The following is a 27492-nucleotide window of genomic DNA, read 5'->3' on the forward strand; positions in this document are numbered from 1 at the left end:
CTTGACTATAGCAAAGCTTTTGACTGTTTAGGACATGACCTCATATCAGAAAAACTTAAATCTCTTGGCATTACTGGCATAGCAAACAACTGGTTTATGAGCTATCTGTCAGGGCGAACACAGGTAGTTGAAATACAGAACATTACACTTGGCCATAAAAACACCTACCAGTCAAACCCACAACCAGTCACACGTGGAGTGCCACAAGGATCAGTCCTGGGCCCAGTCATCTTTGTCTTATTTGTCAATGACTTCCCAGCATACATCCAAGATCACAATACCAACTGTGTAATGTATGCTGATGACACAACACTCTTAATAAAGGATGACACTGCAGAAGGAGTACATACAACCGCCTGCAACTCCCTCTGCAAAGCACTGACATACTGCAGGAAAAAATGACCTGGCTGTAAATCCATCAAAAAACCATACAGATTAACTTTAGTAAAAGAAAAGACTACATTCCAAAAATACCTGACGTAGAAATTGAAAACCATGTTAAATTCCTTGGAATCATTCTGGATGGAAATCTCGGCTGGACAGAGCATGTGGATGGCCTTTGCAAAAAAATCAGCATAGGTATTTATGCTGTTCGGCGCATAAAATGGATTGGAAACCTAGAAAATGCCAAAACAGCCTACTATTCATTAGTAGAAACCCATATGAGGTATGGGATTGCTGTATGGGGCGGATCCTCTGTCGGAAACCTCAACAAGGTGCTTGTCCTGCAGAAAAAAGCCATTAGAATCCTCGCTGACCTTGAACATCAACAAAGCTGCAGACAAGCCTTCCAAACCCTCGGCATAATGACCGTCACTGCTCTATACATCCAAGAAGTAATTCTACATGTGCACAGCCTGGGTCTTCAAACAGGGAAAGATATCCATTCATACAACACTCGCCATGCAGCCAACTACGTTCTGCCTCCACATCGCACAGCAATTTATGGAGAAAAACCATCTTATATCGGCCGGAAGTTGTGGAACGCTCTCCCAGAAACAATGAGAAGATTGAAGAGGAGTGCCCTACAAGGAAAACTGCATGACATCCTAGTAAATCAACCATTTTATTCACTGGACGAGTTCCTCAACGCCTGCAATGAAACATGGAGATTTCAAAATGTACCTTGACTTTTTTTTTTTTTTTTAACTGAAACACAAATGTATAAACATTCATCATCCATATTTATGTAATAATATTATGTGACTCTATAACTGTTCTTAATGAATATGTAAATAAAGAAGTTTGTCTATTGTCTATTATAATCTATTTAAGAGTACAAAAATTGTTTCTTATTATCATTATGTGTTTCAGTCTATTCCAGCAGATATGCAGTTTTGTCCAAACTTCAATCCTCCCTGCTACAAGTCTAAAGATGAGGTAATGTATTTTCATTATTAAAGATAAAATATGAAAGAATAATCTCAAAATTGCTTTACGTGGAACTCAAAAACCCGCATTTGACTTCATTTCCTAATAAAAGGAGTAATAGACTTGTTTATGTTTTTTTTAAGTTCATGAAATCTTTGTTTAATTTTCGATAGATTGAAAGCTACAGCAACAAAATCGGCTTTTTATTTTGTTATGTTTGGCGGTGCACAATGGTCCGAACATTATATTATCTAAGTGGATAAAATTTTGATTAGGTACTATTTAAACTTTTAGACACACATATATAATCATTTTAACCAGAGTAATAGCAATCTGCATTGTACTGTTGTAAAAATAAACATTTCCAATTTATACAGGTTTAAGAAATAATCTGCATTTAGCGATGATAAATTGTAAAGTAATAATCCAAGTACAGAGAACTGGTTACAAGTACACAACCTGGGGTTTTTTTTAAATCAATATAATTTCTTCCCAAAGAAAAAAATCTATTGTCAGCTAGCAAGATTTAGTAGAGGTGGAAATAGGAGGATATCAACGGGTTAAAAATATCAAACAATAATTTCTTCTCATATCATATTTGTTTTTACTTTGATACATTTAGGTGTTGCATACATATATGATGGTTAAATCCATGATAGCTACTCATATACAAACTGACTATTGGTAGAAATTTGCAGATATTGGTCTCTTTGTCTTAGTTGTCTAATGATACCTTGAGAAAAAAATTATAAATATATATTATTGTTAAGTATTTAAATAAAATTTGGTTGAGTATAATATGTGTCAGGACCTCTATAACTATGACAAAAGGTTCAAATATGTGTTAAATCTTAAAGCCGCCTCACACCAAACATTCATCCATCCACTGGACGGATTTTGTGCATTGGACGTCCACCTCACACCGCAAACGTTCATCCAGCGAATGGACGGAGGAATTTGTTTGCATCTTGTCTTTCTGTTTAGTTAATTAGAAGAAACTACTCCATAAAATAAATTCAAATTCAAAGTTAATTTATTTTCAGAAAAGCATTTATTACATTGTGGATATGACTATATCTAACCCTCTAGCATTGCTAATCAAGGGAGAACATTTTATTAAAAAAAATATTTTTGATTATATTAAACATGCATGTTGTTTCACATAAAAATATCTACATTAATGATTATAACATTAATTCAGAAATAAATAATTCTTAAAATAATATTGAACAAGTTTAAACAATTTATAGATATTAAACATATCCCTTCTTACAATAAAAAATACAAAAATTCATGATGTTTTAAATTGAATAAAAAATTGGAATCGTATATTGATATTAAAAAAAGAACTATAAATTTATTAGAAATATAATTGAACATTTTACATTTTATAGAGTGGAGATTCGTTCTCAAAACCATTGTGAGTGACCTTTGCCTGCCTGTACTTTAAAAGAGGAAGTTGCCTATGGGGTTATCAGTGCTGGGTTGTTTAATTGTAATAATATGTCCAAATGAATGAGAAGCTAATGTGATGGGTCATAAACCTGAACTGGAAGATATTGTTATGTCTTGTATATTGTTTCTTGTTGAATAATTTCATTGTGAAATCAACAGGAAAGGAGTAGTGATTTTCAGACATTTGTCTTTGTTTGAATTTGAATACATACATTGACTTTGAGATCAGGAACACAAACGTAGGGTTGGAGGCGTCCTCCCACCCATTGCCATCCTTTTTGGGACGCTTCCTTAACACGCCCTGATTTCAAGGGGGTACTAATTCAGTGCAAGGACACTGTCATGGCCTTGAATTAGAACAACTCAGTTTCAATATAGCCTAGTCATTTCATACATTTAAGACTAATGCATTCTTTTGCAATAGACCTACCAAAATGTTTATCACCAATGTTACAAAGGATAATGAGGTTTCAGATGTTTTCCATCATTAATGTTATAAATATAAAATACTGCGCTTTGAGCGTTGGAGTATTCGTTAGTATATGTGTTATATTAGATTAAATGCGGTAATGTTAAGGGGTACCAGTCTTTCGTGTTCATGGAGTTGCTATTATGGAAATAAACATTAGTGACAATTAACGTGCAGTTGTTCCTTTTAAGATTTAATTCACACAATGTCTAAACTCCGCTACTGTTTCGTGGTTAATACATACATTATGATAAACTCGTATATTTAAAACTGTTATCACAACAAGTAATAATATGCCATAACAGCCAATTCTTCTGTTACCTATAAACCGTGTTAACTGGCAAATTTATTTGTATGTAAAGAAACGTGCAAGTACTATATATAACCAGTGGCATTAGAGAAAAACTTCCATGTCGTAATTAGGGCATTATTTGAGTAATTTATTGAGAATATTGAGCAGAATAACATAAATAATATGCTTGATTTATATATTGTTGCTAGCTGTAAAATACATGGTCACATTGATGTAAAAAACGTAAAATAATTTATCTGTGATTTTATCTATATATAAATAAAAATAAAATGTTGTTCATTGGTAAGAAAGGCTTGATCGGTGTGGTTATTTACAATTTGAAATTCTGCAATATTCCAAATTAATCTTTTTATGGAAAACATATAGTAGAGTTTCAAATAAAACAGTAAATAACAAGCATTTTTTAGGGGTAAAAGTGTACTTGTTGACAGCAACGACAATGTAAATTATGGATATTATTTAAACATTGCTATACAATGCAGTTTAAATAACTAAATTATGAATATATAAATGTTAGGTACCCATAATTAGATTTTTGGACATTGTGGCATGGAATATTTATTGTAGCAGGAGTGAAGAAAAAAAGGTTAAAGTAAAATGAGAGCAGCAAGCTCATGACTGCTAAAAATAGAACCAAGGGGGTGCTGAATCAGGACATGGACACAGTCAAGGTGCTGAATAAGGACCCCCATATTAAAAGGTGGTGCCTATTCAGAACACAAACACGGCCACTGCACTGATTTAGCACCTTCTTTTGTGACGCTAAACTGATGTTACAGGCAAGGGTGTGCTAAATCAGACACACCTCCTGTTCCTCTTTGTTTCAGATGATGTGCCCCTGTAATTGCTATATTGATTTTTCCTTAGTCTCTTTCCTTCCTTGTTGTTTGCTAATTTGTTGTTTAGCGTGCCTGTTTTGTGTAGTGGCAGGACTAATACTTTTAATAATTTTCAGACCCTCAGGTATATGCTTTAGTTTTGCGACGTGCAACTTGTTCTGTTGTTAACTTTGAATTGGGCTAGTTGATTACCAGGTATTTATTAGTTTTTGTGTTTGCGTATTCTTATGCCCGAAGGATTTTGACATTTTAAGTAGAGGATAGGTTCCAATACTCAAAACAGTGTTGTATTTGTGTAACAAATAACAATGGCAAACGTACGAAACCTGTTATTCTTTCAAATTATTCATTGTCAATAATAAACTGTACGAAGAGTTGTGATTATAAAAAAATTAATCTCTTATCGGGCCTATGGTTTTTCTCCATAATGACAATAGGTTCTATTTCTTAACCCTCCGGCTGGCAACGTCGTAAATTACGACTCATTTTTTCCCGCCGTGAACTGGCAGAGTCGTAATATACGACTCATTAAACATCGTCTACTAATTACGTCATAGTTTCGATAATTACCGCTCGAATCGCATAAAAGTTATATCACTTTAATCACAAGATCCCAAGCCTTCTAATAATGTATTCACTTTTATATATATATGTGAATATTTGTTATTTTACTGGCCGCTAAAAGCTCCAGACTACTTCCGCGTGACGCGACTCGGCAACTGTTAGTGCTTGTATATAGTCTTGTTTTTTTCAATTGTAATTTTATTTGTAAATAAAAGTGTTTATAACTATGTATTTTCTTTTTGTGCATAAGTAAGTGAACATTATGCATATTTTAGATTTTTAAATAAAATTAATTTTGAGTTTTTTTGTAATGGCTTAATATAAAAAAGTGTTTTTTTGAAAAAAAAAGTTTTGAGTTCTGATCATCAAACATCCACCATTATTTAGGCAAGTCAAATTATAATTATGTTTATATTGTACAACATATTCTGCAGAGTAATTTGATGTATACAGATTTTTTGTTTTCTCCAATAATTAATTGTACAGGATAAAAAATTAAAAACTCTGCACGAAGCTTCAAAACAGGGTGCCAGTCAAGGCTCAAATGCGCGCCAGCCGGAGGGTTAAATCTCTTCAATGGATTTTTACATATGAAGATAAATGACAAATTTAAAATTCTGTGTGTAAACACATTTAGTATTGATATTATTTTCATACTGTTGCACTGAATTTTGATACTCTTATAACAGCTTATTCATGGCAACATTGCTTTCAGGATGTTGTTATACAAGAAGATGATGACATAAGATTGAAGATTGTTGGTACAAGAGTTGATGCTTCGGGAATTGTAAGTAACAAGATCACTATGTGTTCATCTATTATCATTATCATTGTTACAATAATTTTGAGTATAGTAAAATATTAATTTGATTAATCCATGTTTAAAACCCATCCGATCTACACTGAGAATATGTAAAGAATGATATATAAAGTACTTATTTTCAGTGTGGATTCCAACAACTGACAGTTACTACCATAGTTAATATACCCTCTAAGTGATTTTCTAGAGAATCAGTTTTATCAATCTGTAGTATAATAATAACAATAAAAATATCCATACTGAGATCCAGAAACGTAAGGAATATAAGTTTTCTCTCTTAATCCTTTAACCGCTGTGAGTTCAGTTGCACAGTGATCCAGGAGTAGTAGTTGTTTAGAGAGACAGCACCAAGTATTTTTTTGTTTATAACATTGTTTGATATATTTTTAGTGCTGTTATGTAAATTTTTGTATTTAAAGCAAATAATTTTCAACAATGTTACAAATATATAAAATTCCAGTGAATCCTTTTAGGACTCAAAGTGCTCATTTCTCTATCAGGTTGTATTTAAATGTTCAGTTAATCCTTTGACGTCGTACTTATGATGTATAAGTAGTATAAATGGTTTTTAAATCTTGAAAGCTATTATTATGGTCATGATTCAATAATAAATGTCTCATAGAGCATAAAATAAACATAAATCAAGTGGTTTTTTTTTTTCTAATAGTGAAGACAAAAAATACAAAGCGGGTGTTTTGGGTCTGGTACACTTATATGAGAAAATCATTGATCCCGTCAACTTTCACCAAAGCCAACCAACGTTAACTTAAGGTGTCCCACCGGCTTTACCACACAGACCAGTGACTCATAAATGTACACCAGAACACAAAAGTCCCTAATGTCAGGTGTGGGAATTGAACCCACGACTCCAAGGCTAACTCCCGAGTCTATGAGTAGTGCCTTAGATCACACAGCCATCCTTACTGGATGTATTTCATGTGCAGATAGCTCACTTAGGACAGCCGTTGTTGCTGCTCGATTCACCTTGATTGCATGGCTAGCGTTGTATGAACGTTACACCATCCTTGTAGAGCCCGTGTTTCATTCGCTAGTGAAGCTAGATATGAATGGGCAGTGGCCGTGTTTCATCTGGAAAGGTTTAAGTATCTACACAATCTTCTTCAGAAAAGGGTCACAAACTACAGTGGATCATCGTTTCAAAGAAAGAATATCTCCAATTTGGAGATGGTGTTGTTCGCTTCTGCCACAGTCCTTAAGCTGTATGTACCTGGGTGGTGCTATACGTAAATAAACAACAACTCTGATGGCTGGAGTGTCGCACAGTAATCTCTCAGCTGTGTCAGCTGCTGCACAAAACACTGAATAATTAATATACAATGCAAGTCTATTTGCAGGATATCCAAACACATAATAGATTCGCCTGGATGGCATACCAAACCCGACTTCCAACTACTATTGAAATTTTGATATAAATGACAATATAAGAGTGAGTGCAAGTTTAGAAGGTGGACATCTGTTGATTACCAGATAGAGAGCTGAAAGTCTCAGGATATTGTCCCTACTCAAATGATATGTTCCCACATTAGAACCTGGATATCAGGGAGCCAGATTGCTTAAATGTTTGGGTTTTGCTGGTGTACAGCCTATTTTTGCTTAGGCCAAAACGTCCTCCATACTTTTTTAATCACTAGAACAATATCTATATCTCAATTCTAGTTATTCCTTGAATAAATTTAATTTTCAAGTATTTGAAAAGTTCAGAAGTATTAGTCTGATGAAATATTCTGACTAACTGTTTAGAGCTTCATGTTCCATTTGACTTGCAAGTTAATATAGGGGAGTGTTTCACATGATATTATGTCACTGTAGGTAATTATGTTCTAGTGGAATATATTACCAAGTAAGATAGTCTGAAAATAAAAATAAAAATTATGATGAAAGGGCTACCCAAACGTAAAGTATGTTGAAGTATCATTATGTTTGGTAATGTATAATATAAAAATGAATCGCAAAATGTGTTGGCAAGCGCAAATCTCTACAGCTGGACCAATTCGGTTAATTCTTTTTGTAAAATTTTCATTGAAATCTGAGAAAGGTATTTATGAAGAAATAGATAAGAAAGGTTACCTGGAATATTTTGAAATTCAGAAAGAATGTAGTTTTTACGTTTCATAATCCAAATTAAACTGGCACTAAACAGCTGTTCACACCTTCAGTTTTGTCGACAAATTGGCTGAAACATCTGTTTACATTTAAATTTGATCAAATATTAAGTAAACAGTGCTTGATCAGTAGTGCAATGCGGATAATAAATAAAAAGTTAATATCAAAATTTTATTCCAGATCGCACCAGTGACAAATTTAAATCATCTAATGCATTTTAAATATTATTTAAACACTGCTATGTAATCAACCTTAATGAGCAAAGTTATGAATGTTTTCACATAAGTTACTTTAAACTTGTGGGCTTCCTTGACATTGTGATATGGCATTTTAACAGTGGCTTTTGGAAAACAGAAATGAACACTAAAATGTCTCAATGATTCATTCTTTCCCTGGCTACAGTCCAAAAAACAAGTGTAACGCAAAACTTTAATAACGATTATTTTGGAATGTTGCATAACCTTAATAAGGATTTCCCCCTTATACCGAAAGTACATAAGAAGTAAGTATTACTTCCCCTTGGCCGTAATAGGTCCTACGTATGTGTATATTTTCTTCATCAGGACAACAAAACAAACAACTATGTCCCTGAATATTTTAAACTGAAAATAGATTACAGAAGCCGATAGTAGACGATTTTTACCAAAGTAGATTTCCAAGAACTGCATAATCGAACGTATCTAGAATTTGATTGAAGAAATATTGCAAGCTGAAATGTGACATAGTAAGTGAATTTAAACGATCTGAAGTAGGGTACGTTTTAACCGAAGTAGGCTTCTCGGTCCTACGTAAGTATATATCTTTTCATCAGGACAAGGCAAACTCTACTATGGTATTGGAAATATCTTAGACCTGAAATATGTGATAAAGGCTAGAAATAGACGCTTTTTGACCGAAGTAGGTTTCCGAGACCTGTATATTTTATATTTTATTGATCATAATAATAATGCAGGCTCAGCTGTGACATTGCAAATATAATTAATTAATTTTAACCAGAAATGCTCTTCCACGTACAAAATATGATGTAATAATTAAGTTACACTCTGATTATATTTACCATGAACTTAAATAATATATACTTGATGTATGCCTACTTACGTTTTAAAATTTTCATAGAACTCCATCATTTTACATCATAAGTGCTTTTACTAAGTAATATAAGGACTTCGGTTCTAAATATAGCGTGCAAAGCCGTGGGTAACAGCTAGTTAGCATATATTTCTGATAAACTTGTAAGCAGAAATATATTTGTACTGTATTTTAATATCTTTTAGTATGACTAAAGGGTAAAATTAACAATTTAATATGGTAAGAAATGAAATTAAGTAATATTTTATTGCATTTTTATTTAGGAAATTAACAGACATTGCTATTTGTTAATATTTAAGAGTTTAATAATTCATTATTTTTGTTAAAAATTTACTGTTTTAGTTTTTAAAATATAAATCCTCAAATTTAGGCATATTCTATTAATTGTAGCTTTCTTTTATTATTTATTATTAAGATGTATGTACCTACATAGTTTTAATAATTGATTCTTTGTATTTCAGTTCGCCATAGGAACATTAATGGACGATTACTTAGGTGAGTGGCCTATTACAATAACAAACAACTGAGGTGAAACAACTAACTTATGATTTTTTTATGGGTGATATGATCTTTAATATCTAAAACAAGGGCTTCCACGGTATATGATAGATATAAAAATTCAAGGGTCATATGGAAATTAAGTGGTTTTAATAAATAAAAAAAAAAAAACACGTAACCATTACATCTTTTTTATTATGCATTTGTAAGACCACCTCTTCAAAGTACTTTTCAACTTATTTAACATCACATTTTAGTATATAAACCTTAAACACTGATGAAGCCAAGTGTGTGTTCATTTGTAAACCTTTGACTTCAGTAATCTGATACATTCAGATGTACTTTAGATCTGAACGCCTGATAAAGTATAAAAGTTTGTAGAGCTTTACATCAGACACTCTTAAGACTTTTAAATTAACATTGAGACTTTTTTAATTAATGAAAATTGAGGTACAGTAATTTTTTTACACTATATACATTATTTAAACTCACTCATTTGTAAATATCGGACATAGTAGTTTTTTTCGGTATGAGATCCTTGAAACAAGTAGCCTACAAACCATATCTCAATCACTGTAGTATTGGTCATTCTCTCTCCTTTCTCCCTCACAAGTCTATTATGGCCATGACCATAGGTTTTTGTACTTTTTCTTTAAATGGAAAGCAATATTCATTCAACAGTGGTTGTGGGTTCTTGTTAAAAAAGTTGATTGTTTATCAGCAATATCAGTTGTTATATTTTAATCCAATTGTCTTTGTACAATGCATAATAATCTGTATTTTTTATTTTCAGGTTTGGTTTGCAACAACTGAATGGGACAGAAACACTTAGTTTTATTTTGATTGAAAAGAAATTATAATTTATTTTTATTAAACATTTTGTAAAATAAACCAATTTGTTGAAACAGTGTTATTATATTATTCCTTTGTCATGTTTAACAATATGTCTTCTATGTAATTGAATTATTATGATTGTTGTGTTTTAACATTTGAAAAGTTACATGTGACATATGTTTAATCAGTCTTTTTTTATCTCATTTAAGCCTCAGCATCGGCTATGCCGGCTTTGAAGTGCACTGGTTTTTTATTAAAGTACAAAGTACATGATTGGACCTCCCCGGGATTTGAACCCGTGATCTCTCGGTTAGAGAGCCGAGACTGTAACCATTAGTCCACGGAGAAGGACAATTTAATCAGTTATTAAATAAGTCCCAATTAAGTCGAATACATTTAGATAACTGATATTGAGACTAAATTAACTTTTAAAAATTCATGGCATATTGTGATGGCCAATAGGTCAGTGTTGGGTTCAGAATTCATCAGGTTATGTTACAGTGTATCAGTTTACACAATTCACGGCTTGCACATCAATTTAATTCAATATCATTTCGAAACCAGGATTTGAGAACTAAATCACATTTTAAAAATTTCTTGGCATATTGTGATGGCCATATGTCTGTTGGGTAGCTTCAATCAGGTTATGTTTACAGGGTATCAGTACACAATTCACTTGCTCTGCACATCAAATTAAGTCAACATAACATTTAGAAACTGATATGAGACTAAATCACATTTTAAAATTCATGGCATATTGTGAATGGCCATATGTCAGTTGGGTCTCAGCTCATCAGGTATATGTGTTACAGTTTATCAGTACCAAAATTCACGTGCTTCGCTACATCAGAATTAAGTCAATACATTTTAGAACAGATATGAGACTAACATCACATTTTAAAAAATTCATGGCATATTGTGATGGGCCATAAGTCAGTTGGGTCCGCTCATCTGGTTTTATGTGTACAGTGTTATCAGTTACACAATTCACTGTCTTTGCTCATCACTTAAATTCAATAAATTTAGAACTGAAATATGAGACTAAATCACATTTTAAAAATTCATTGGCATATTGTTGTGGATGGCCATTTGTCAGTTGGGTCAGCTCTTCAGGTCTTATGTTACAGTGTATCAGTACACAAGTCACACTAGCTTGATCACATCAATTAACTGCTTGCACATACATTAGACAGATATGAGACTAAATGAGACATTTTAAAAAATTCACATTTTGGAATAATTTAATGGCATATTGTGCCATTATGTCAGTTGGGTCAGCTATCAGGTTAATGTATAATGTGTATCAGTACACAATTCACTTGCTTTGCACATCAATTAAGTCATTACATTTAGAACAGATATGACTGCTTGACATCTATTAAATACATTTAGAAAGATATGAGACTAAATCACATATGGTTAAAATATTCATTGCATATTGTGATGGCCACATTATTGATGTCAGTTGGGTCAGCCATGCGATAGGTTATGTATACAGTGGTATAGTACGCTAGCTATCAGGTTATGAATTCACTAGTTATCACGTTGACACAAAAATCAATACTAGTCATTGCACATTCATATGAAAGTTTTGCAGACTATATCACATTAGTTAAGAACATTCAGACATGTAAATCACATTTTAAAACATTTGCATGGCATATGTTGCTGAATTATGTTGTTGTGTTCAGAGTTGGCATCGTGCAGAGGCATATGGTTACAGTTACAGTGTATCAGTACACAATTCACTGCTTGCACATCAATTAATTCAATACATTTAGAACAGATATGAGACTAAATCACATTTTAAAAATTCATGGCATATTGTGATGGCCATATGTCAGTTGGGTCAGCTCATCAGGTTATGTTACAGTGTATCAGTACACAATTCACTGCTTGCACATCAATTAAGTTTTAAACATTTATTTAAATTGTTTTTAGCAAAATTGAAAGGAAAAAATTGTAAATTTTATATATTTTTTACCATGCATTCACTTAAAATTGTTATTCCTTTAAAACATAATTGGATTGCATTCCAATTTTAATACAAGGCTAAAAGGATTGTTGTCTTTGGCATTAAGAAATTTCAGAATTTAATTTGTTCAAGAAGTGGAACTGATAATTAGCATTGTTTGGTCATAAATGTTGTTCTTGACACTGTTTTAATTATTAGGTAATTTAAAGTTACATTTAGTTATTGCTATGATGTTAATAAATGCAATTATTGTAGTTTTCAGAAATCTTAATTTACAAAATCTTTAAGAAATGTAATGGCATTAAGTTTACAATAAAATAGATTGAATCCTTAATTTACAATGTCAGGGCAAAGAACTCTTAAATTGTGTTGACCGGTTGTTCAACAAGCCAGTTGTACAGTTGTCATGAAGCCTTGTACCTAGTAGGCGTTTCAGATTCTCTGGTAGTGAATTGTACAATTACTGTCCTGCTTAAGATGTTTTTTTTTTGTATTTGGTAGTCGGGCTCAGTTTTTTTTCATAGGAGGTTTGACTGGCTCCTCCTATGTCTTCATTGGATGATGTTGCATCCTGAGGTCAATCAATCAAATAATCAAAGAGAACTTTATTCATATACATCGAGTACAGAATATGTGTCAATATGCATGTAAAAATTTTATCTACTTTAAAACATGGATAAAGATAAAAATGTCATGTCCAGTTTAGAAATTCCTCGATGGAGTAAAACGTCCTGTCAGCAAGCCATGCACTGAGATTCCTCTTCAACGCTGACTCTCTTGTTATGCTCTTGAGGTATCTTGGTAGGAGATTGTAAAATTTTGTCATGGTGAGTCGATGAGGTTGTAAGACGAAGTCTGTCACATTGCGGGTTCCATATGAATGAATTTCGCCCAGTCTATTGTAATCAGTGTTAAATACATGTAGAATGGTTTGTTGTATGTAAAGAGCCACCACTGTCTGAATTCCAAGGTCTTTGAAAGCACTTCTGCACGAGTCAAGATGATTTAGACCTGCCAATATTCTTACCGCTTTCTTTTGAAGTTTTAGAACTTTAGTCATATTTCCTATACTTGACCCTCCCCATATTATCAAACCATACCTCACAATAGACTCAAATAGGGCAAAATACGCGACCCTGGCCGTTGACAGATCTGCAACAGACCTTATTCTTTTTACAACATACAGGGCAGTACTCAGTTTCCTGCACACCATGTCCACATGAGGGGTCCAGGACAGATGTTGGTCAATGATCACTCCCAGGTATTTGGTCTCGTCCTCTACTTCCACCATTGGCAACCCCTCGGTTAAGTTTGCAGCTCTTGTAAACAGGATTTGTTTAGTTTTGCTGTCATTTAGTGCAAGATCGTTCTCCTGACAATATTGTTTTGCCATATTGAAAGCAATGAAGGCCTGACAATCTAAATCATTAGGGCCTTTTTCAGCAAGTATAAGAGCTGTGTCATCAGCGTACATTGTGGTGTGGGCTTGCTCCTTTGGGTAATCTGGGAGGTCATTTGTTACCAATACATACAAGACTGGACCCAGTACTGAGCCTTGAGGGACCCCTCTTGTTATATTGAGGGGTTTTGACCTAGCATGGTAAACTGTGTTATTAGCTGTATATTTCAGCTCTACTAGTTGAGTCCTGTTCTTCAAATAACTATTGAACCAGTTTATTGCATTGCCTTGGATTCCTAAAGTCATCAGCTTAGTAAGAAGTAAATTATGTCCCAGTGTGTCGAAAGCTTTACTTAGATCCAAGAAAATAGCAGATGCTATTTTTCCAGTTTCAATTTGGTCAATTACATTCTCAAAGAAGTCAGTGATAGCTGTGGTTGTAGATTTAGAGGATAAAAATCTGTGCTGATGTTTACTGAGCAAATTATTGTCCATGAGGTGGGTTATTAATCTTGTTAAAACAATTTTTTCAAATATCTTGGAGATGGTTGATACAAGAGATATTGGTCTAAAGTGGCCAGCTTCTGTGCTTTGTAGTTGTTTCTTAATAGGGATTATTTTGGCAATCTTGAGGTCAGCTGGAAAAATGCCCTGAGCTAAGGACTTGTTCATAATATCAGTCAGAGGCAGTATAATTTCATCAACACAGTGCTTAAGTAAGATAGATGAGACATCATCTATGCCTGCTGATGGCTTTGATTTCATTGCCATGATGGTTTTCTTAACTTCTGCCTGTGTAGTGCTATGAATAACAAATTCAGGTGCATTGGTAGTGCATTGAGACTTCCTTGAGATATCTGAAGTTTGACCTGCTTCTTTTAGTGTTATCTCAGCTATAGTTGTAAAATAAGTATTTAGGTGCTCAGCTATTTCGAATGGATTGTTTAATTTGTTGCCATTGACTGTCAATTCAAGGGGAGTGTCCTGTTTCTTCATATGTCGTTCATTATTAATTGTGTCCCAGACTGCTTTTAACCTGTTTTCTGAGTTGCTTATGCGGTCTACTATTGCTTGCCTTTTTAAATATTTCAGTCTCATATCATAGGCTTTTTTCTTTTCTGCTGTTTGGGTTTTAGCAGCTACGCAACCTGTGGTTTCTTCTCTATTTAAGGCTTCTAAAAACTCGGTCTTCAGTCTTTGAGCTTCTGGATCATTAAAGTGACAAGCTCTTGCATTACGCTTTGCTTTGGTTTTTTTATAAGGACATGTTAGGTTCATTGCAGAGTTAAGTATTTGGCTAAAATTTCTAAAAGCAATGTCCACAGCTGGTGCATTAAGCACTAATTCCCAGTTAAGTCCCTTTAAGTAGTCACTCAGGCTGTCAAGGTTATTTTTATTAAGATGTCTTCTAATTGAATAAGTTGTGGGAACAGGTGATTTCTTCAGATTCGTTGAACACAGCTGTGTGTTGTGATCCGAAAGCCCTGTGGTCAAGACATCTACTGTGACTTCTGGTAAGGGGATGTTGGAGCAGACACAGTCAATTGATGTTGATGTAGTGCTGGTTACTCTAGTAGGTGGCAGTGATAATCTCCTAACACCATATTGTGCAAGAGCGTCATTAAGTTTCAAACAGGGACTGTCTTGAACTAGGTTGTCCACGTTTATGTCGCCAATTATAATGCTTTGTTGAAAGGGGATTGTGTTCAAGATCTCTGTTAAGTGATCGATTGCCTCATCCAAGTTCCCAGATGGTGGTCTATAAACACCCAACACATAGATGCTCTTTTGGCCTTCTTTGATTTTGATAAGTTGGGTCTCACATATCATCTCTAGTGCTGGGATTGTATCAATCCTGTCCACTTTATTTCCCAGATTTAAGTGTTTATATATGGCTACACCTCCTTTTTGATGATGCATCCTAGAGAAACTTCCTACCAGTTCATAGTTAGGAATTTTGGTATTTTCAAGAGCATCATGTTTTAATCCGTGCTCCGTTAGCACAACAATACTAGGGAGGAATTCGTCTAACAAGTGGTTTAGTCTGTTCACTTTATTTGACATGGAGTTGATGTTCTGATGTAATATAGTCAGATTACTTGTGTCATTAAATTTCTCCCCTGTGTTTCTGTGCACAGAGACTATTATGTTTTTAGTTTTATTTTTATTTTTTGGCAGAGGTCTAAAAAACTTTGATTTGCACCATTACCACGTATAATGTTAATGGGCTCTTGTAGCTCATTTTCTGTTGCGTAGGATGGAGAGTTGTGGTTCAGTTTTTTGGTAAAGGGAGTTTGGCTGACTCTCCCTATGTCTTGGTCGGGTATTTGTCCATTTTGTAATAAAATGTTGTAGTTCAGTTTTTTGCTACAGGGAGTTTGGCTGACTCTCCCTATGTCTTGGTTGGGTATTTGTCCATCTTGAGGTAAAATATCGTGGTTCAGTTTTTTGTTAAAGGGAGTTTGGCTGACTCTCCCTATATCATTTCCATAATAACTGTTGGAAAATGAAGTCTTACTTAAGTTTTTTAAGTAATCTTTTATGTTATTATTAAAGAAGTCGATGAAAGTTTCATCTTTGTCCAATTTGTAGGTTGTGCAAGGGGGCTGGAGCTGAGATGTACCGAAGGAGTTGAATGCACTTTTTAGTGTTGGTTCAATAACATATTTCTCTGCTGTGGGTGTGCAATGCTGGTCCAATTCCTGTGGTGTTTGTTTATTACGTTTGTGGTATGCAGAGTTTAAAAAGATTCTTGATTTCTGCCTTTTTTGTCCTTCTCTATGGGGTTTAAGCTTTTGTTCTGCATTTATGGTTTTTGGATGGTAGGTTTTTATTTTGCGGAGTTCCATTACTTCTTCAGCCCGAGTTTCCTCACTTTCGTATATGTCCGCGGTTATTGCTTTGTGGTTATCTTCTAAGAAGTTTCCCCCCTGTTTCTTGTCCCGTGTGCACTGGGTAGGATCCATCAAAGTAGCGGTGTATCATGGGCTCAACTATAATAATCTTCTCTGAGACAGAGGTCTGAGAGTTAATTCGGTCTTCAATTTCTTTCAATAACACACTGTTAATGTCCTCATTGGCAGCCAAAAGTGGAGATAAGGTTTTAGGTTGGTCCTGTGGTAAAAGTCATAGTCGAGCTCAGTTTTTTTTTTTCAAATGAGGTTTGACTGGCTCCTCCTATGTCTACATTGGATGATGTTTTATCCTGAGGTTCTGTGGTAAAAGTCACAGTTGGGCTCAGTTTTTTTTATCAATGGAGGTTTGACTGGCTCCTCCTATGTCTTCATTGGATGATGTTTCATCCTGAGGTCCTGTGGTAAAAGTCACAGTTGGGCTCAGTTTTTTTTTTTTTTCAGAGGAGGTTTGACTGGCTCCTCCTATGTCTTCAATGGATGATGTTTCATCCTGAGGTCCTGTGGTAAAAGTCACAGTCGAGCTGTTTTCTTTTTCAAAGGAGGTTTGACTGGCTCCTCCTATGTCTTCAATGGATGATGTTTCATCCTGAGGTCCTGTGGTAAAAGTCACAGTCAAGCTCAGTTTATTTTATCAAAGGAGGTTTGACTGGCTCCTCCTGTGTCGTCATTGGATGATATTTCGTCCTTTGGACCTGTCGTATGAGTCAGATTCCGTATTCTACTACAGTAAGTTAGGTTGGCTCTTCTTGTGTAGTCTTATGAAATATTCACCAGTTTTTCCAATTTTTTTTAATTGTATTTTATATATATATATATATATATATATAATATATATATATATTGTTTTCAAGAGTTTCATTATTAGCAAGCTTGTATACTGTAAATGGGGTTTTGGGGACAAATTTGTGAGTTTTCTGGGAGGATGAAATATTTACAGATTTTGAGTCAGATATATTTGTGTCGTTAACGTGGTCATGTTTTATATTTGTACTGGTTTCATAAAATGATGCAGCGACTATTCAGAGGAAAATACAGTGTGATGTTACTTTTCCACAAGTTGTCAGAAAAATACCTATGACAAGTACAGGCTCCAGGGTCAGTTCGAGGTAGAAAATGAACCGATGCTAAACTTATTTTGGTGTCATCTCCAAATACTTAATTTTTTGACATTCCATAATATTTACTTCTTTGAATGTATTAAAAATATCCAGTGAGCAGAAAAGCAGACAAATTTATAGAAGAGAAAGATTTTCAGTCCCATGACAAATATATAGATAAACAGATGTTAAAGCGATATTTCTAGCTCCATGAGCGACAAGCTTTGCCCTTATATTATAGAAGTTTTATGCAAAATTTTAGTGTATACTTCACGAGTCGAAAAATCGTGCAGACAGACAGGCAGACAGCCAGAAGTAAATTATCTTCAGCCCACCAAGTCACAGTCTTCTCTTGATCTTGTCACAGGATTGTATTTTTTCATACAGTTTGTCAGAAAGGTCTCTCAGACCCTACACGCACAGCACTTACTTGTTTGATTTTCTTTATCTGATTTTGAACTATCTCAACATTAAAATCTTGGACAGGGAGGAATGGAGCAGAGTGGTCACTATCAGTAGGCAAATCTTTGTAAATTCTCAGAAAAATTGTAGAGGAAAGTATTACCTGTAATGCACAAGCATTCCAGAATTTGATTAGTAATTTTGTGGAACAGTATAAACTTTTGTTATAGATATAAATGTGAAGTAAAATTTAATTGTATAGTAGTAATTGTATATAAAATATTCTAGAGAGTCTACAGTCTAGAAATTATATCAATCATGTACCTTACCTGTAACGTATCTCCTTATCAGTGTAAAACCTTTGATTGGTTACATAAGTATTAATTGTGTAAGTAATACATTCAAAGTCATTATGGACCCATTGCCTCCTAGATTGTTTCCTCTGTTATTTAGAAAAAATTCACTTCCTCATTAATTTTTGTTAGCGGGCGATGAGCTCGCAGAACGCCGCAAAAAACATTGTTTCGGCCGAACATCAAGCTAAATGTAGTATGCAGATGAACACTACTAGTATAGCCTTAAAATATCCTCCAGCCTACAATATTACGTGCACATGCCTCCGACGCAAAAGTAACGTCCGGTATTGTCTTCCCTTCCACGCCTCCAAGCGCGTTAGCCACCCTTCCTCCCTTTCTTATTTATTGTGGGCTGTGGAACTGATGTCGTTCCTACCGCTACTCCATCCGTCACCAAGAGTCTTTTTGGCCTTCTACCGACTCTTCTTGCTTTGTTGAGTAGCCCAGACCTTTTCTGATTGCACCTGAGAGTCGGAGGGAGGTTGCCATAGGAAATTCTCAGGAGACGGTACCTCCTCCGCCCTCCAATTTGCCTCATCTGTCTTTTTCTTCTTCATACCTTAGCTGTTCTTAACTAGGCTAGTTGCTCCTCGTTTCGTAGCAGGTGTGGGTGTTTCCACCCTTAAGGCCATCTGCACAGGTCTGAGTGCACGAGACTTGTATTTTAGGTGAAACCTGGGATGGTACATCAGCTGTTCGTTTTCTTTCACAAGTGCTCTGTGATCCGCTCTTCGGTCATAGATCGCAAGGAATCAACGCAGTCTAGTAGTATCCGAACACCGTTCTTCACTTCAGAAGACATTTTTTTAGTTTTGTTATGACCTGGCACATCAGCTCTAGGATCTCCTGGCAATAACGCCACATATATCCTAGATCAGTGTCGTACCCACTCTTAATCTCTTGTATTAATTATGCAGTCGTTCCCGGAATTTCAGCTGTCTTAAGCACCTCTGCAGCCTTTTTTCACTTCCTCTGGTGTCTTATTAGGAGAGTTTGGCACCACAGGTTTCACTAAACTAGATAGATGGTGGTGACCTCACCATGTTTTAGACAACGGCTGAATGCTTTCTCCACTTCTCTTTTTTGGAACCTATTAAGCTACTCCTCTGTCAACAGAAAACCCCCCAGCCCCGGTCTTTTTTGTCATCGATAAGAAATAGGAGTATTTCCCCCATGATTCAGATGTGGGATTGCGTGTTCAAGGCCGTGAATCCCCTCCGTCTACACAACCAACCAACCACATGAATATACTGAAGGTTCATTAGGCTTTCAACTACAGACCAACCTACGCAGTCTCCTGCCTGATCGAAGACAGCCAGGTGATTCCCCTAGTTTGGGATGCGCTACTTCTCAAACCGCAGTTCACCTGAGGTAAACCCACAGCAAAGACACGTGTTGGATACGGCGGCCCGTAGACCGCGTTCTCCTCAATCACCAGCTACGACTCCGGCCCAGGCCCATGTGGAGAGCAACATGCGCGTCCCTCAGAGAAGAAAAAACATAAAGGGGGTGGTAATGTGATAAAGAGGTAGAGAGTTTGATAGTTGGATGATAGAAAGTAGATAAGAGAGAGAAAGGCCACTGCCCAGAAGAAATACCACTGGCTACAGATATAGACTTAGAGGAAAGAAGGTTCTCTTATGCCAAGCAGGGAATATTCCAGGCCTATTCTCCAATTCTTCCCATATTTGGTGGGGGCAATGAGGGACTTTAGCAGACAGTTATTTCAACTGTCTATGGAATTTTTCCCATTGTATAAGAGCGTTAGATGGCAAGCATATCTTGATAAATCGATCTACAATTATAAAGGTACTCATAACATTGTGTTGATGGCTATTGTAGATGCCAATTAGAACTTTAACCAGTTTGAAGTAAGCTGTCAAGTTCGCATTTCGGATGGGGGAGTATTTAAAACATTAGTTTCAACAATAAAAAAATGATACTCTAATTCTACCACAATCTGAACTCTTACCCGGACGAGAAATGTCAGTGCCATTTCTTTTAGTTGCTGATGACGTTTGCTTTGGACACACACGTTATGAGACCCTACTCAGCGGACCTAAGCAAAGGTTGTCCTAAAATGTTATTCAACTATTGCATATCTAGAATGAGAAGAATAGTTGAAACTGCCTTCGGATTACTAGCATATGTTTCCAAACTTTTCGTAAATCCATTAAAATAAAAAATGTAAATAAGTTTGGGTATTTAAATTGTGGAATCCACAGAGACAGAGACATACTCTGATCATTGGCTGTAGTCCTAGAAACGGTGTAAACCACCAAGTGAACAATGATATACTCTGACGCTTGCGCGGCCCTTTATTTGTTTCTGTATCGTAATTTAGCAACCATGTGTTCTAAGGAAATAGTGATAGGACCATAAGTATTAGATAACTTGAAAACGGTACTTGTGTACTGAGTTCTGATTAGTTAGAACCCTTAAAGTTGTGAGTTACGGTTTCGGGCCATTAAATTTAGAGGTTAAGACTTGAAACGGATCGCATGCACGACTAAAGCATGATTTAACAGGTACGAAACACATTGATTTTCAAGCATTTAGAAATACAGGTGATTGGCTGCAATGAACCTGAAGGTTTTTTAATGTTTTTTGTTTTAACCTATTGAGTCTAAGCTCTCACCCGATAATCTTTTAAACTGAAATCGGTAGGACAAATTTGAGCAGTAAGTAGTCGTAACTATGTTATCTAGGACAGCTTACAGGAGTTATTGCATGCTCACTTGGATGACGTTACAGTTTGTTTGAACATAGAATTAAGAAGAACATAATGAGAATGTTTGTGAATTCGTGGAAGTTGTAGAGGAACATAGTTTGAATATTAATGATTACAAAATCCTTTTCATTCCGTATAATAAAAGTATTAGGTTGCATAATGCGTAAAAAAAGTATTCGAACAAACCTTTCTTGTTTACGCCTTCTGCGAGATTTCTGGGTCCGTTCAAATCTACCATCTCATCTATTCGAAGAGCAATGGAAATGTGTATCCATTTTCCCACTTTTAATTTCACGGTTTTCAGAGAAACTTCACACTCTCACACTTGGTAAATTGCCACCGGACAATTAAGTAATCCAAGTTTGCAACAACCTGAAACAGGAAATTGAAAAAGCTGTAATTTTGTCATTAGACGAAGAAGTTATATTTACTGGCGTTTCTCAACGTCAACAGGTGGAAAGTTCTAAATCCAGGACCAGTTCTGAGTGGTCCAAATCGAGATGGGTTGATGGTGATACGATTCAATTTTATGTAGACGCATGTGAGCGTGATCTCTGTGGGAGGAAAGATGTTGTGGTTATGGGACCCTCTGTTTCCCATGCCGCAAAACTCAGTGACCCTGTAGAGACCATAGCAATCCTGGAGAAACTTTATTTACGGGACAAGGATTTCGTTTTGTGCTGTGTAAATGACAGTGGAAAAGGACTGACTGACGACAGTGGCTCACACTGGAGCCTGTTGTTAATTGACAACAGGTTCAAACAAGCTTTTCATTTGGATTCGATAAAAGGGTATAACTCTTTTATCCCGTGAACTATGTGTTAAGCTTGGTATACCTGATAAGGACTTCAATGAACTTCCTTGTACACAACAAAAGAACAATTTCGAGTGCGGTTTGAGTGTGATGGTTCACTTAAAAATTATAGTGGGCTGTTACATTCAGCCTAATACTAAAGCATCTTTCCTTGACTGGTATTTGAGTATATTTAACTATCCAAGCGAATCTCAAACTTGTAAGAGGCCTGAGTTGAGCACTCTCCATTCACAACCTCTTTCGAATAAAAACTCGAGTTCAACTCGGCATCACGTGCAATCAAGTAAAACAGAAAAGATGCCCAGCATTCCTAGCTTGAAATTGAAGAGAGGTGGGGACAGTGAGTGGAGAGTGGTTAGCCCAAAGCACAGTGCCAGACACAGACCGGTAGCGTCATTCAACGTAAGTCTTGAAAATTCATACGATATTCTCGTATCTGAGAAAAGTAATGTTCCTCCTTATGTTGATCGGAAAATTACCAACACTAGTAAAGTTGCTAAACAAAAAAAAATCAAACTATGGTAATACAACTAAGAGCAATGCAAGGTTGCTGCCTTCCAAACCTGCTCATGCACCTGACATTACTGTAAGTCAGCATAAAAGCAACAACAAAAAAGGTGTTGTCCTTTTATTAAGTGACTCGCATGGACGTGATATTCCAGAAAAACTTGACAAATTGCTAGAGCCTAAGCTTAAAGTAAAATATAGTGTTAAGCCTGGTGCTACAATGGAGAATGTACTGGAGGGCAGCAAACCTGGCCGGAATGAGCTTACAAAGAGTGACGTTCTCGTGTTGTTTGCTGGCACTAACAATGTCCCTGACAACTGTGGTGGTATTCTTTCATCATTAAGTAAATCATTGAAAGAGTCAGTCAACACCAATGTTATCGTTTTGGGTATACCTCTGAGGTATGATAATAGGGCCCTGAATAATAAAATCGGACAATTAAACAATGAGATCAAAAACTTAGTCAAATCCGACGATCACGTCACCTTCTTGCCTATAGAATCCATTCCAAAACACCACTACACGAGACGGGGGCTGCACTTTAAAAATCGGGGAAAGAGCCTCATAGCTACCATAATTTCTGATGCTATCTTGTCTCGTGCGGAGTACCGTAAGTCCCACGCCTTGTGTCATGAGATCCAGGAGAGAGTCAAAAGACGTGGAAGTGGTAAATCGTTCAATGATCCCCCACGGGTATACCGTACAAGAATATGGTATAACTCTCGGTTTGGCTCGGGCGCTTTCGGTGCGGAGAGTTCACCGCGAGAAACTCCTGAAGGTTCTGCCCGGCGGAGGGTGTGGGTCAACTCGGGAGTTGAGGCCGGCCATTTTTTGTACGGGGGTCGAGTTCGACAGCCAAGGGGATAGCACCATCATCCAGCTCTTTCTCGGCGGCAGGGTCGGGAAAAATGTTCTTAAATGTATTTCACCAGAACATTTGTGGAATACGTTCCAATATTGACCTACTCCAAATTCATCTGGAATGCGAGCCGCCGGATATCTTGTGTCTTTCCGAACACAATCTTACGCAAGCGCAGTTCGAAGTTTTTAACTTGCCAGGTTACACAAGCGTTTCTGCTTTTTGCTGCAATTTCAGGCAGAAGGGAGGAGTTTGCATTCTGATGGATAGTGAACTGCAGGGTGATCATGTCGATGTTTCCCGATTTTGCTCTGAGGACGATTGTCAGATGGCCGCAGCAAGAATACGTCTTCAACATGAGGATCCCCTTTTTGTACTGGCGGTATATAGAAGCCCGGGATATGACTGCGCAGCCTTTTTTAACTCAATCAGCCAATGTCTTGAAAAACTGCTGAGTAAATCTCGAAAAATCATAGTGCTCGGGGACTTCAACATAGATGTCTTGAGTTCAAGGCCTTCAAGTAGAAACTTTATACATATAATGGGATCCTACGGTCTCAGGTGTACAATTTCATCGTACACAAGAGAGTTCAAAAACTCCAGAACCGCAATCGACAACATTTTTACTAACATTGATACACACGGGATAAGCAGCAAAGTTGTTGTCACTGCCTTGTCAGACCACCACGGCCAGGAAGCCTTAGTAAGGTTGTCACCAGTGGTCCTCGATAGCTCTCAGTATAAGTGGTCTCGCCGTTTCTCGCCACAGAATGTCCAGACATTTAGACATTACTTAAGTAATGAAATGTGGGCTGACATGCTTAGCACAGAGAATGTCAACGACAAATTTGAGGAGTTCTTCAAAGTCATCAATCACTACTTTGAGGTTTGTTTCCCTTTGGTAAAATCTAGGATTTGTCCTAGAAAGTCTGCCGGTTGCTCTGTCACAAACCCTGAGATCTTGCATATGCGGGATAGGTTGCAGTTTTTGCACTCAATAACAAAGGATTTCGATTCATCCCATCCCTCACGAGTATTGTATAGGAATGAGAGACGAGATTACAGGAAGGCTATTCGGAAAATCAAATCAGATCAAGTACTGACCAAGATTGCCAACTCCTCTAATAAAAGCAAAGCAGTGTGGGAAATCATAAACAACCAAAAGTCTTCAAATTCCAAGAAGAACTTGAACATTCAATTATTGGACGAAAATAATACCCATATTACAGATCCTACAACAGTTGCCAATATATTCAATAAATATTTTGCTGTTGTAGGACAAACACAATCAGATGTGACTTGTGGAAACACTGCTGCTATACACACATCTTCAACTAGTATGCAGACAATAATGAACTCCTTCTTCCTTTCACAAAAGTCGGCAGAGGAAATATCACGCGTCATCCTTGCTATGAAATCCAAGCCATCTTGCGGATCTGATGGTATTTCTTCTAAACTCTTGAAACAGATCCATGACTTGATATCACCACTGCTGGCCTTTCTTGTGAATGAATCTTTTCAAGAAGGCGTTTTTCCGGATGTTTTGAAGCATGCTATCATTCGACCACTGCACAAAAAGGGTAAAAGGGAGGATTGCAGTAATTATCGCCCGATTTCCCTCTTGTCAACCTTCTCCAAGGTAATTGAAAAGATTTTTCTCGAGAGATTCTTGTCCTTTATAGACAAGAATAATGTCCTTTCTCCTCAACAATTTGGTTTCATCAGAGGAAAATCCACGATGGATGCCGTGAACTTTGTTGTGTCATCTCTGGCTCAAGCCATGGACTCAGGAGATCCGGCCTTAGGTTTGTTTTCGACCTTACTAAGGCATTTGACATGGTCAATCATGGCTTACTGATGGAGAAGCTTGACAGACTTGGAGTAAGAGGAGTACCACATTCCTGGATCTCATCATACTTAACAGGGAGGACTCAGTCTGTTCAGATACAGTACTCGGATGTCTTTGGGTGTCGTAGGTCAGCCAACTCAATCTCAGCTGGTGTTCTTAGGGGCGTTCCACAGGGCTCAGTTTTGGGTCCTGTCCTCTTTTTGCTCTTCATCAACGACCTCCCGAGGATTGTGTCTGGTGTCAATGCCAGGATTTGCTTGTTTGCGGATGACACATCACTCACGGTAAGAGCTCCGAATCAGTTAAGTCTTCGGACCTTGACATCGGAGAAGGTTTGTGAGATTGTGCATTGGTTTGAACAAAATGAGCTCAAACTGAATGGCTCCAAAACAAATCTCATGGAATTTTCCATAAGTGGTTCGGTGAGTTCAGAGCCGCTTGCAATATCTGTGGGGAGTGACGAGATCTCTCCGTGTGCCGTGAGCAAATTCCTCGGCGTTCATATTGACAGCAGGCTCAACTTCCATGACCACATTGAGTTCGTTTGCAGAAAGCTTAGTTCGGCTATTTTCGTAATACGGAATCTCTCAAAGATCGCTGACACTCGAGTGACACTGGCTGCATATTACGGGTTAGTTTATCCGTACTTGTCATATGCAGTCGGGATTTGGGGTGGTGAAAGCACGCGCACGGGGTTTATTTTTAAACTTCAAAAGAGGGCATTGAGAGCTGTCTTTAGCAAACCTAGCCGATCATCCTGCAGACCTCTTTTCAGGGAACACAAAATCCTCACATTTCCATCAATTTACATCCATAGTTGTCTCACTTATATCCATAAAAATCCCCTCCTGTTCAGAAAATCCCACAACTCCAACACTTACCATCTCAGACATTCCAATAACCTTCAGATCCCTCCACACAAGACCAGTTTCTTTGAAAGGCAATTGCGGTTTAGTGGTGTACGGTTGTTCAATGCTCTTCCCGAAACCCTTAAGGCAGAAGGTGACGGGAAATCGTTTGCTAAAGGGGTAAAGAACTTGTTGGAGGTGAAGTGCCACTACAGAGTCAGGGACTTCCTCAACGATAGTAGTAGTCTAAGGTGAAAGGTCACCTATGATCATGTTTAAGTTATTGTTATGGTCATGTACCGTACCTTGTTATTTTTAAAATATGACTACTTTAGTATTATTTTTTATTTGTTGAATGGAACAATCCTATTTTGTACATGACGCCATTGTATGACACCATATTGTGTTTTGTCAATAAAGAAATTTGAGTTTGAGTTTGAGTTCAACATCATATTGGAGCAGCTCTCTTATAGAATGACGGATCTGTAGCATATCTCAGTCGAATCTTCAACCAATTAGAGCAGCGTCACTCGTATGATGAAAGGTAACTCCGAGTAATCATTGACGCAATAAATTACTGGAAATAATATTTGAAAATAACGATTTTTCCAAATCCTTTACCATATTTCATATTCGTACTTATTGTTTGCAAAATATGTAATTATTTATTAATTTGTAAAGTTGCCTGACGATGGAATTTTTGATGTTGAAAGGCCTCACAAAATTATATTAATTATTGGAATATGTGTTGTAATTCACTAGTGGTATTCAATTGCTGTCTTTGTTATTGTTCTGCTTACAGATGTATAATACATACGTTATTGTTGCTCTGTTTTTGTCAACTGCACTGTTTATCTGTTATGAAGTATTGTATTTCCTCATAATATGTCCTTTACACAGGCCATTTATAAATCTTATAAGTATATTATATATTACAGTAAAATAAACGTACTTTGTATGTACATGATTATAAACAATTAATCCGTTAAATGAATATATAATATTGTACCTTTATATAAGTGTCAATATTATATTCCAACAATAATAATTAACAATAGAATAACAATAATAATATGCAAGATACACAGTTACAGTGACTTTGCACATCAGTTGCTGTATATATAATAATATACTTCATTAATAACAATATATAATATTATAACATTGTGACAAATACAAAGGATTAACAATATAATTAAAAATACCTTGATGTCCGTGAAATATTAAAAAATGTATTTGGTATATTATTTTTTATACTTTTGTCAAATATAACTTAGGTTTATATTGTAAAGGCTGTGGCGTATTTCCCGCGATTTCAACCCTTTTTTGTGATCAGTTGGTCACCCTGTCAATGATGACTGTT

The 27492-nt window shown here is 36.2% G+C and overlaps 1 protein-coding gene across 1 annotated transcript; it reads left to right on the forward strand.

Annotated features, from left to right (window-relative positions):
- Positions 1-1260: 1260 nt before the first annotated feature.
- LOC124360395 (DNA-directed RNA polymerase II subunit RPB7-like) lies at positions 1261-10447 on the forward strand (the record flags this gene model as incomplete). The annotated part of the gene is made up of 4 exons (XM_046813997.1): positions 1261-1380; positions 5727-5798; positions 9506-9539; positions 10336-10447. Coding segments are annotated over 4 exons (246 nt in total), but the record flags the coding sequence as incomplete, so codon positions are not given.
- Between the last annotated feature and the right edge of the window lie 17045 nt (positions 10448-27492).

Source organism: Homalodisca vitripennis, chromosome 4, assembly GCF_021130785.1.
Source record: "Homalodisca vitripennis isolate AUS2020 chromosome 4, UT_GWSS_2.1, whole genome shotgun sequence".
In the NCBI taxonomy this organism is placed as follows: Eukaryota; Metazoa; Arthropoda; class Insecta; order Hemiptera; family Cicadellidae; genus Homalodisca; species Homalodisca vitripennis.